At 52.7% G+C, this 11,276-nt stretch overlaps 2 protein-coding genes across 3 annotated transcripts in view; one reads left to right on the top strand and one right to left on the bottom strand.

The window, feature by feature from the left end:
• KRTCAP3 (keratinocyte associated protein 3) overlaps positions 1 to 2,877 on the top strand; it is a gene marked incomplete at its 5' end in the record, with an annotated part of 3,118 nt that extends 241 nt beyond the window's left edge. Inside the window, 6 exons of the mRNA XM_010708011.2 lie at positions 1 to 40; positions 141 to 200; positions 1,608 to 1,808; positions 1,990 to 2,124; positions 2,275 to 2,347; positions 2,419 to 2,877. The exon at positions 1 to 40 is cut by the window's left edge and continues 12 nt beyond it. Coding sequence (XP_010706313.2) covers positions 1 to 40; positions 141 to 200; positions 1,608 to 1,808; positions 1,990 to 2,124; positions 2,275 to 2,340 — 502 coding nt within the window. The remainder of the gene's footprint in view (positions 41 to 140; positions 201 to 1,607; positions 1,809 to 1,989; positions 2,125 to 2,274; positions 2,348 to 2,418) is intronic.
• A 234-nt stretch (positions 2,878 to 3,111) lies between these two features.
• Positions 3,112 to 11,276, bottom strand: part of IFT172 (intraflagellar transport 172) — a 32,752-nt gene continuing 24,587 nt past the window's right edge. The window contains exons 32-49 of one of the 2 annotated variants that reach the window (XM_031552619.1): positions 11,188 to 11,252; positions 10,885 to 11,065; positions 10,277 to 10,386; positions 9,912 to 10,041; positions 9,306 to 9,404; positions 8,862 to 8,971; positions 8,320 to 8,383; positions 7,988 to 8,074; positions 6,916 to 7,032; positions 6,595 to 6,787; positions 6,161 to 6,225; positions 5,938 to 6,057; positions 5,301 to 5,396; positions 4,771 to 4,830; positions 4,203 to 4,301; positions 3,781 to 3,934; positions 3,486 to 3,577; positions 3,112 to 3,280 (exon numbers count right to left, since the gene is read on the bottom strand). In XM_031552619.1, coding sequence (XP_031408479.1) covers positions 3,191 to 3,280; positions 3,486 to 3,577; positions 3,781 to 3,934; positions 4,203 to 4,301; positions 4,771 to 4,830; positions 5,301 to 5,396; positions 5,938 to 6,057; positions 6,161 to 6,225; positions 6,595 to 6,787; positions 6,916 to 7,032; positions 7,988 to 8,074; positions 8,320 to 8,383; positions 8,862 to 8,971; positions 9,306 to 9,404; positions 9,912 to 10,041; positions 10,277 to 10,386; positions 10,885 to 11,065; positions 11,188 to 11,252 — 1,932 coding nt within the window. In that variant the 3' untranslated portion in view covers positions 3,112 to 3,190. The remainder of the gene's footprint in view (positions 3,281 to 3,485; positions 3,578 to 3,780; positions 3,935 to 4,202; positions 4,302 to 4,770; positions 4,831 to 5,300; positions 5,397 to 5,937; positions 6,058 to 6,160; positions 6,226 to 6,594; positions 6,788 to 6,915; positions 7,033 to 7,987; positions 8,075 to 8,319; positions 8,384 to 8,861; positions 8,972 to 9,305; positions 9,405 to 9,911; positions 10,042 to 10,276; positions 10,387 to 10,884; positions 11,066 to 11,187; positions 11,253 to 11,276) is intronic. The other variant, XM_010708010.3, reaches the window with a different exon arrangement.

Here is an 11,276-nt window from a genome sequence, read left to right as displayed (position 1 = left end):
CGCGGTGGCCAACGTCGTGTCTGTGGTGTCCGAGCTGCTGGTGAGAGCCGTGCGGTGGGGATGGACCCCACGCTGGGCCGGAGGGGGTGGGAGCGGGCGAGGCTGCGGTGGTGTGTTGAGCGAGGATCTCTTCCCCGCAGAGCATCGCTGTGGGCATCGTTGCCATCCTGGTGTCGCGCAACCTTTCCCGGGCTGCCCTGGTGAGTGCGGGGCTGCCGGCGTGGGAGATGGGGGGCACGGAGCTGTGCGGGGGCCTCAGCGTGGCTCGGTGCGCTCGGGGCAGCCGCTCCCTTGGACCTTGGACTCAGCAGCTCCTTCCGCATCTGCTGCCGGGGCTGTGGCAGCTCCTGGGGCTGCAGGTGCTGGAGGAGGGTGGGCAGCAGCTGGGCGGCTTCTTGGGGAGAAAAGTTCCAACTAACGGGTAAAGCTGCAGCCCCACGTCTGAGGTCTCGCAGTGCGGTCACAGGGCAGGGGTGTGTGAGGCATTGCTGCCAGGGGCAGCCCCTGTGGTCTGTGGTTCTGCATCTGTAGCATAGGGGGAATGGTTTTAAACTGAGACCGGGGAGGTTTAGGTTGGATATTAGGAGGAAGTTTTTCACACAAAGGGTGGTGAGGCACTGGAACAGGTTGCCCAAGGAGGCTGTGGATGCCCCATCCCTGGAGGCATTCAAGGCCAGGCTGGATGTGGCTCTGGGCAGCCTGGTCTGCTGGTTGGTGACCTGCACACAGCAGGGGGTTGGAACTGGATGAGCATTGTGCTCCTTTTCAACCCCATCCGTTCTATGATTCTGTGGGTGAGGTGAAGCAGTGTGAGGCATCAGTTCTTCATCAGAAGAGGGGTGGCCAGCAGGGACAGGGAGGTGATTGTCCCCTTCTATTCTGTTCTTATGAGGCCCCATCTGCAGCACTGTGTCCAGATCTGGAGCCCCCAGTACAAGAAAGACAGGGAGCTGTTGGAGAGGGTCCAGAGGAGCCACAAAGATGATCAGGGGGCTGGAGCACCTCTCCTACAAAGACAGGCTGAGGGAGCTGGGCTTGTTCAGCCTGGAGAAAAGAAGGCTGTGGGGTGACCTCATTGCAGCCTTTCAGTACCTAAAGGGAGCCTACAAACAGCAGGGGAATCAGCTCTTTGAAAGGGTAGATAACTGCAGGACAAGGGGAAATGGTTTCAAATTGAGGGAGGGATGTCAAGGGGAAGTTGTTTGCTGTGAGAGTGGTGAGGTGCTGGAACAGCTGCCCAGAGAGGCTGTGGATGCTCCGTCCATCCCTGGAGGTGTTCAAGGCCAGGTTGGATGGGGCCCTGGGCAGCCTGGGCTGCTCTGAAATGTGGAGGTTGGTGGCCCTGCATGTGGCAGGGGGTTGGAGCTTCATCATCCTTGAGGTCCCTTCCAACCTCAGCCATTCTGCGATTCTGTGATACTTTGAGGCACAGCCCAGAGGATGGCTGAAGCACACCAAGAGCCAGAGGTGTGCACAGCATGTATCTAAGCGGCAGAAACCTCTGCATGGTTCCCAGTGACCCCATGCAGAGCCACGGTGTGCCCAACCCCACATCTTACCCCCGCTCTGGCCGGTCCCGCTCTCACACACTCTCTGTATGCTGGCAGCACTGGGCCCTGCTGGGCGTATCCCTGCTGAACTGCCTGCTGTCCACAGCCTGCAGCGTGGGCTTGGCGTTGGCCATCGCGCTCACCATCCACAGCCGTGGGATGCGCCTGGTCACAGGCTGCAACAGCCCCGCGCTGCCGGCCGATGCCCGCGCAGCCATAGCCACCAACGACTGTCCCTTCAACACCACGCGCATCTATGTGAGTACGTGTGGGCCCGCTGCTCGGCCCTCTCCTTTGCTTCTGCTCTCTCAATTTTCTGCCTTTTTTCTTTTTCTCTTCCCTCCATTCTGGCCCCCCTTGGTCTGCATGGGCCCCTCTCAGCTCTGGGTGGGCGCTGCGGTCTGTGCCCCCCAAGAATCCCCCACTTTCTGCTCTGCAGGACACGGCCCTGGCGCTCTGGTTCCCCTCCATGCTGCTGGCAGCTGCAGAAGCTGTGCTGTCTGGAAGGTGCTCTTTGGCAGCCCTGGTACTGCAGGGCATCGGCCCTTGTGCACGCAGCTACAGCAAGGACCAGGTACGTCCTGACCGCACGCACAGGCATCCCTGTCTGACCTACCATTACTGCTGGCTCTCCCAACTGGGCCGAGGGCTCCCTGCCCCACCTCAGCACTCCCCGCACTCCGTTAGTGCATTCCTTTGCAGCCCTCCACCTCTTTTCTTCCAGGTAGCCAGGCCAGGTATGGTGAAAGAGAGGCAGCTGCTGGTGGGACGGGCTGAGACGTGTGCATAGTGGAGAGGTGAGTGCAGTGGTGTGGGCACAGCCCTGCAGTGTAGCGCTGGGCTCATGCCCTCTCTCTCCCCCTTGCAGGTGGTGCTGCACGAGTGCTGTTGTACAGTGGGGTGATGCTGCACCTGCTGCAGGTGTAGGCATGGGGCTGTGCTCCTCCCCACGTCCCCACCACCCTCCCCGGGATAAATTCTGCTGGTCCCAGGCATCAACTGCCCAGAAGCACCAGCAGCCTTCACCCAGCAGGTGCTGTGTTTCATGAAACCCCTCCCTATCCCTTCCTGGGCCATAAGGCTCCTCCTGATGCACTGAAAGCTGTGTCAGTCTTTTACATGCACAGCTGTGGGGAGGTAGAGGGACTGGGTGGGGGCAGGAAGAAGTGCTGAGACCTGGCAATAGCTGGGGTTGGCCTTGGTGCTGGTGCTCCACATGCAGAGCTGCTGCTCAGAAGCAGGCTGACAAATAGAAGGCGAAGAACCCCTTTCTTGTAAGCCTCCATTGTTTCCTTGAGTAAATAAAAGTTTTCATTTTTACATTGGCTGCAGTTTCCCCAGTGTGGATGCTTGCAAGGAGCTGGGTCTGCTCCTCAAAGAACAGCGCAAGGTGTGTGTCAGCCCTTCCTCCCACCCTCCCAACAACAGGCTGCAGTGTGATGCTTCGCCCCTCAGCAGGGAGGCTGCGTGGTTAGCAGTCATGTCGAGGGCAAGGAAGTGAGAGGAAGGGCTATGGCTCTGGCCTCCAGGAGCTATATGTCCCTGGGCGCTGCATCCCCTGACAAACGGGAGCACAGAAGGGTTGAGATGTGTTTATTGGAGGGTAGAAGCAGAGGGGGCTGAGGAACAGGATGGTTGGCTCACTGGAAGGAGAAGCTGGTGCTTGGGAGTCCCCCACACCACTGGCTGAGGAACTTGAGCACGTCTTGGCATGCAGGGCTGTGGGATGTCTGCAGAGTAAAAGAGGGGAAAGCGTGGCTGCCTTCTCCCCACTGGCACTTGGGAGCTGGCAGAGCTGCACCTGCAGGGCGTGTTGTGCCCCGGTTCTGTGAGATTAATTCAATGGAGGTACAATGAAATGGCCCTGGGTTGGTGTAGCTCCACCAGCGGGACAATGATTAATTATCAGCACGGGGGAATGAGTGCCTGGCTCACCTTGACAGCCATCAGGAACTTGTTCCACGTGTCCTTGTTGGCTTCTCGGCCCGGCCGCTTGAACTCAATCTTGTTCCTTAGCACGGGGTACCCTGGCCACACAGTGACACCCTCACCAACTAGCCAAGCCCCACAGCAGCCCTCCTGCCTTATGCATCTCTCCCTGCGGGGCAGCTTTTGTAGAAGGCAGCCACGTAGCTGCCCTGCTCCTCTTACAGTGCTGCCTGACCCCTCTCAAATCAATGTGCAAAATGCTCCAGCTCCCTGCGTAGCCGTGAGCTGGCCCTGAGCTTACCTGTAAGCACACAGGGCAGGGAGTGCACCCCTGTGCCTGCAGCCACCAAGGAGGCTTCGTATGTGTCACGCTCGTCCTGCGGCAGCACCTGCTCCAGCCTCTGGTCCATGGACATGGTGAGCACCCAATCCCTGACCTCCTCCCTCTTCTCCTCCTGCAGGGCAGAGGACAGGGGTACTGTATGCTGTGTGTGTGCAAGAAGTGGGGAGTGAGTGCATGCATGTGTGCATTAGTGAGTGTGTATAGCAGAGGGAGCGTTGAGAGTGCATGAGTGTATGCAAACAGGGGCTGCAGGTGTGTTTGTGGTGGATGGTGCTGGCTGCTTTTCCATCTTCTGAAGTGCCACCCACATAGAATTCCCTGTTCAGAGAAGGCCTTCAGGCAGCATTTCTAGGGAGCTAACAGAGGGGGATGATACTCACAGGCACGTGCTGATGGGCTGGGAGTGGCACTTCAAAGGGAATGTCTGTGCTTTGGAAATCTGAGTGGTCCAGAGCATCCAGGTTCCCTTCTTCAATGGCCTGAGAAAGGAGAAGTAGTGGATATCGAGGCAGTACCATCCTTGGCATTCACACTACAGTCTGTATTGTAAAGGTGGTTTTACCAATGCCCCTATCTTATCAGTGCTGTGAGGACTGGGCCTTCCTGGGAGGTGGCATTTTGTAGCCCCAGGTGTGCACACAGAGCAAGTTCAGGGCCTGCATTCTCCTGTGGCTTCAGCCTCAGGCATCCCCTGGCCAGGCTGAGCACATGCTGGGTCTGCACAGCCCTACAGCCCACTGTCATTTTGAAGCATGACAGTCATAGAATCATAGATCACAGAATGGCCTGGGTTGAAAAGGACCACAATGATCACTCAGTTTCAACCCCCCTGCTATGTGCAGGGTCACCAACCAGCAGACCAGGCTGCCCAGAGCCACATCCAGCCTGGCCTTGAATGCCTCCAGAGATGGGGCATCCACAACCTCTCCCCCAGCAGAAGATACGCACATCTGAGAAGTCCAGGAAGCGGTTCAGGAAGATGAAGGCCATATTCTCCCAGTTGACTGCCTAGTGTTGAGAGAAACCACAAGTGAGACCAGGCAGCAGATGGTTTATCTTCCCAGCCACAACTCTCCCATGTGAATGATGGGCCGGAAAGCTAGCACAAAATAGTAAGAACATGCTGCTATGCTTGCTGTGTGTCATTACATTTGGGCAGGAGGTCAGAGCCCGTAGTCATTAGATAACAGTTAGGTGGTAACAATTAGGTACCAGAGCAAGGTGGGCCAATGAAGAGTCCTGCATCTGCAATAGCAGAGCCATAAAACAGAATTCTGGTCTACCCCCTGGGTCTGCAGTTCATGTCCCCTTACTACTTCAGGTTTGCCCTTCCACCACATCATGATAAAACACAAAATGTTTGAGGAAAGAGCCTCCAAAGCCAGCATCTGGCTGCTCACATGCCAGTGAAGCTGAGGGAGACCATGGAAGAAAAAGCTTGGAATCCCTGAGCCGCTCTTGTGGCAGACAGCTCTCACCTTGGCTGCTATCCCAGCTTCATAGAAGGCTTTGTCTGCAGGAAGGAGATCAATGTGACGCAGCAGAGAAATGGACAACCTGGCAGCCACAGTGTCCTGTAGACACAAGAGACAATAAAGCCACAACAGTAAGCATGGAAAAGAATCAGGCTGGAAGAGATCTCCTGAGATCATATAACCACGGCCTCGTAGCAGAGCTCTGCACCCACCTTTACTGACATAAAGGCTTAATTGTAGGAGTTTTTGTTCATGGCCACTCCAAGCTGGAAACCTGCTAGAAAGCATTTCCTTCTATCTCACCTGCCTCTCCCTTGCAGTAATTAGATTCCTTAATTATCCAACGCATACAAAGATTTTGAAAACAGATTCTTTCCTGTTCCAGCAGTTATGTTTTGTTATCTCTTCCTTCAGTCTTTTCCCACTGACTGTGTACCTCCAGGCCTATCCTTCTACCTTTCCTTTTCTCCGGCCTTCTTCTGGCTGCCTTTCTCTTTCACTTGCTGAAGCCTCACCGAGTTGGGAACCAATTCCCGCTCCCTGTGAACCACCCTTGGGTCATCATGCCCTGAACCTGCATGTCCCCATGGAGCCCTGCACTCACAGCGCTGACTTGATAAAGGAATTTCAAGACCCTTACCAGTTGTTTCACACCCTGAGCAGCGGAGCGGGTGGCGTAGTAGTGAGATAGCAGCAGCATAGTCTCAAACTCTGCATGTGCTGGAGTGTTCACCTCACTTGACTTTACTAAATTTTCACACTGAAGAAGAGAATAACAGGGAGCATTGAGCACAGGGGTACTCTTCATCGGCTTGAGACTGTGGAAAAACTGGGAGAAAGAATGATGTGAAATATCCAGACACCTCAAAGGACTGGGAAAGGTCTGGATCTGAGTGCTTCAGGTCTGCAGAGTGCTGAAGTGAGGAGGCTGTGGGAAAAGGAGAGAGCAACAGGCAGCACCGCAAGGAGGGGAGTTTGGATCAACATGGGACTGTTTGACTGTTTTGGTTTATGCTGGGGATGGGTATTTGTGGTACAGAAATAGCAAAGGCCATCATGGGCTCTGGCTGGGATATCTGGAGACAGGAGAGAAGGAGCATAGGGCTTTAAGCCCTATACCTGGTCTGGTGGTTGGCGACCCTGCACATAGCAGGGGGGTTGAAACTAGATGATCACTATGGTTCTTTTCAACCCAGGCCATTCTATAATTCTATGATTCTATGAAGCAGCTCTGGGGAGATGGGAAGAGAGTTTCCAGGCTCAGCAGTTCTGTGCTTTCTCTGGGTCCTTCCCTCACCTGGGCTGCTGAATATAGGTACAGGATGAGAAGTGGGCAGTTCAGACTTTAACAGGCAGTGGTGGCCGTGGCCCACGCTCACCAGACTGAAGAGGACATCACGCAGGTCAGCCCAGCTGGAGTATGCCTCAGCACAGTTCATGCCAGGTGCATTCACCATCTCCACAAACAGACGCTTGTAAATGTTGAAGTTCTGCAAGACAAAGGAGTGAAATCACAGTGGCAGAAGTTTGGAGCCCTTCTGTTGCTAAGCACAGGCTAAGAGAAGGGCAGATCTGCTTTCTGGCAACTCGCACAGGGATGTTAGGCTGTCTTCATTACCTGTGGGTTGACAGGGGCTCCATGCTGTACATACAGGCTCAGGGCCTTGTCCCAGCTGCCCTCCCGGATGAGGTGAGTTGCATACAGAGCTACATACTTGTGCAAGACTTTATAGTTCTGCAGAAGGCACACAGAAAAACGTAAGAACTGAAAGCATAAGATTAATGAGCTGAACGCTTGTCACCTGGTAGTGACAGTTTCAGATGCCTGTACATAAATTGAGCCTGAAAAACAACACTGCTGCCTCCTGAATAATTAGAGCATCATCACAGGACTCTCCAAGATAACAGCTGCTACATCAAAAACCATTCACATCAACAGGGAAGTCTGAGTCAAAAAGAAATCAAGTTTACTGTAGTCCAAACTCAGGTTGCTGCTTAATGCATCAGAAATAACAACAATAAAACCAACAGCACAACACTATTTGTTTGCCCAAATTGCCAGTGTTTGCCTGCGGGATTAACTATGATAACTGCAGTTACTGCAGACTTTTCCCAGGGGCTGCCCTATTGTTATTCAGTCTGAAGCAACACCTCAACTTTAGAGAATCAGCACCTGTCCCTAGTGTAGCTCATTAACCAGTAGCCACCAAACACAAACAAATCCCCAAAGTAGATCCTGGAATAGCTCTAAAACAGTTTTATTTCGCTTCTCTCTGTTTTTATTACTCTGCTGAGGTCATTTTTTTTGCTTCCAGTAAAAATGCAAAAAATCTCAAATTTGCCTTCATGACAAAGATGCCTAATTTCAAATGACATCAGGCTTCTGAAGAACACGTAGAAAGAAAGCTCTCTGTTTCCCTGGTGCCAATTACTTTCAGCCCAAACAACTCATTTAGCTTTGTCAGTGTTCCATGAATCACAAAAATTAAACACAATATGCTTCTTGTTTCTCACGCTTCCTTATTAGGTGTGGTGTACCAGGATGGGGGCAGCAGAGAGGTGGCTTTTGAGTGACTCCCCGTGCTCCCCACATAAAAAGCTGATTTACCTCTGCCCATTCATTCCTGCTGCCCTGCTTCAGAGACCCAGGAACCCCAGCCTCCTTCCTGAGGGCTCACATAGGTACTCACCTGCTTAGCTGCAACCTCCAGACACTTCTCCCATTGCTCCTGCTCTGCATACATATCCAAAGCAGCCATGACGTCGACTCCCACCAACTGTGGATGCAAACAGCACAAATTTGCTGTGAAGGCAAGGTTTCCTATCCACCTCCATCTTTTCTTCACATACACACAGTCCCTCCCTCTTTACGGTAGCAGAGATCCAGTGCCACCCATCTGGTAAGCAGAAGCCATGGCTCAGGCATATACAGAATCCTCTCCTATTGATATTTAGGCAAAAGCCCTATAAAGAAGGCCCTGGGGACTCTGTCCCTGTCCTGTAGGACATCCCAAATACATACCGAATCTACCTTTCCTTGGTTCTTTAAATGCTCCTTGTAACGCTGGTCCACGTACTCCTCTGACCTGCAGAGTAAAAAGAACCTTAACAGACAGCAGGACTAACAGTGCTTTGGATCAGTACAGAGGCTGGGTTCAATCTGTCTGCTTTGAGATAAAGAGGATTTACACATCTTTCAAGTCTGCAGCTGTGTACATAGGTAGGAGGAGTCTGGGCAGCTCGTTCCAATATGTGTGAGAAGAGAAAGGGATGATAGGCCTTTCAAAAGGAAGTATGTGCACAGGAATATCAAGAAGAGGGAGGATAGGGATATGACAAAAGAGAATGAAGACTTCCATAGGCTGTGTTGCAATGGGACAACACAAAAGAGTCAGGGTGGTAAACGGATGGTGGAGATAGAAGGGCAGACATGGGGAATGTCCCCTGTCAAGGCTGGGAACATTACTGTGGGAAGAATCCAGAATACCCAGGGACAGCAGGACAGGACAGGCCAACAGACCATGCTGGGGTAGGAGAGGAAGTTGAAAGAGTCCAACCCCATACCTGGGGTCCAACTCCTTGGCCACACGTTTGGCTTTGCTCCATTCTTCCCCTTCAATGAAAGCATCAATAGCTTCTCGGATGAGGTCCATGTTGAGGTAGAGCTCTGCTGCCTGCAAGGGCAGAGATAGTCTCATAAGGAGCAAAACTCCAAAGGCACCCTGCAGCCCAGGCTGGAGCTGGCACTGTTGGAAGTGCCTAACACACAGCAGCAACACAAAATCTCTTCCCAAAAAATCACCCCCTTCTCTGTCTCCTCCCAAGGCCTGAGTCTCTCACACCATTCCAGAACTCGATCCTTTCCCCTCCTTCCTTCTCTCTGATGGCTCAGCACTCTGGAGTGGGCCACCCACCCATCACCCCAGGATGTGACTTGCCCTCCTCTCCATGGATACAGCTCTCCTTTCCTATGTCACTATTTCTGCAGTGTCAGGCACCAGCCCTCACCGAACTGTATTTCTTCATGGCCACCAGCTGAGGAGCCACCGTCCGTGTGACCTCCATGCTCTGTGACTGACTCAAGAACTTAATGGCCAACTCAGCAGCCTGTGGAGAGAAAGCAGCAGCAGCAATAAGAGCTGTTTGAGAAAGGGATGAAGCTGGGAAGAGCTCAGTCCCAGCTAATATAGAGTCAGCTGCACTTGGACTATGCAGAAGAAGAGGAGGAGAAACGACAGCCCACTTTAGTGATTCAGAGAAGCTCACACCAGGACACAACTGTTACTGAAGTGGGTACGAGGACACAGGTACTAGTGAAAAGTATGAACAAGAACATAACTCAAAGGCTGGTGGATGTGTGCCAAGAGAGGGTGCTCAGTTAGCTAAGGTCTATGTCATAAAGTCTAGCTTCATTGTGCAGGGAGATACAGGCACAAAGATTATGTCGTGCTGCTGAAATTAGTGCTGCAGCAAGGATGTCAGCACAGCATGGGGTAAGAGGACAGCCCATTTGGGCTCAAGAGAATGGTCACTGATGGCTCTCTTGTGTCCTGCAGTGACTGAGGTATCTGGGGGAAGCCTCCTAGATAGTAGAGCAGATGAAGGGAATCACACCTTCAGCAAACATTTCTCCATCAGGACACTGTTGCTGGAATCCTGCACCTTCAGATAGCAGTCCACTGCCCTGGCATATTCCCCTGCCTGTTCCCACTCCCGTGCCTGCTCCAGCAGCCCTTCTGTTCCTCTGTAGGGAGAAACACAGGCTGTGAACAAGACTGTGATGCTGCCACAGAAATCCTGCAGACAGCATGTAGTGCATTGGCAGGGAGGTGCAAGCAGAGGTAAGTCAGAGACCTCAGAAGGGAAAGGGGACTGTGTGTGCATCGAAGAATGCACAGAGCTAACAATGAAAAGAGTATATCAATGGCCTAGGGAAAGAGCAAGCAGTCTGCTCCCTGAAGCCTGAGCACAATACTTACCCGGAGCCCTTCTTGGCAGCCTCCCTACCACACTCCTTCTGCAACTCCTCCAGCCGACCAGGCACATACTCCTTGCAGATCCGCAGGGCTTCGCTCCACATGTCAGCCTCCTGCAGCAGCACATCAGAAAGGAGAAACTTTCACCAGTTCACCAGGGGCCACTGCTCTCCTGACATGACAACACAGATTGCCTCTCGTGTCACCTTGCCGGAGGATCCATTGGGAGGAACAACCACAGCAATGTCATCCAGTTCTTCTGCTGGTTGAAATGGCACCACTCACCCAGGCAATTTCAGGGGAAGGTTCCACACTCATCCTAGCTAACGCTATGGAATAGGCTTTTACGGTCCTCAAACTCACCCACTCACATCATCCCTGAGGCTTACCCATACCTTTCTCCCAGAGCTGTGAAACAGCTAAGATATGCTGTGAAATTCTTGCCAGATTAGCTTTCTAAGAAAAGGCCAGATTTAAGTTATGCTAGCAAGCACCTGTGTAAGCATTTCTCTTTGGCTACTAAGCTGAAAGGAGCTGGATTTTACTCCTCCATAGATACTGGGCTGTGAACCAGTGACAAAGACAATGATTCTGCCACGGTCAACACTCACCTTGTAGTACTTTATTGCCAGCTCAGGTCTCTGTGCTCGCAGGAGGAAGGCCTCTGCTTTCTGGAACTCTCGATGCTCAAAAGCAAAACGTGCCTGTCCCACAAGCACATCAGCCACGCTGTCTGGGTCATGAGCCTCAGCCACACGCTGTGCAGCATCCCAGTTCTGGTTATGCACAAACCTAGGAGGATCGACAGGAGATGTAATAAGAGGCACAGCAGGAGGCAGAGCAGTGCTGGAGAAGCAATCAGGCTGGCACCAGACAGGGAGATGCAGCAGTCCAAAAGCAGGAAGACTACATACATTAGCACTGCTTCCTTGGGTTTTCCAGCTTTAATAAATTCTGCTTCAGCCTCTTCAAATTTGCCCTAGGAAAGAAGGAGGAGTGTATG

The sequence above is a fragment of the Meleagris gallopavo genome, chromosome 2 (assembly GCF_000146605.3).
Source record: "Meleagris gallopavo isolate NT-WF06-2002-E0010 breed Aviagen turkey brand Nicholas breeding stock chromosome 2, Turkey_5.1, whole genome shotgun sequence".
NCBI classification, from domain to species: Eukaryota; Metazoa; Chordata; class Aves; order Galliformes; family Phasianidae; genus Meleagris; species Meleagris gallopavo.
This window is presented reverse-complemented; position numbering and strand designations above follow the sequence as displayed.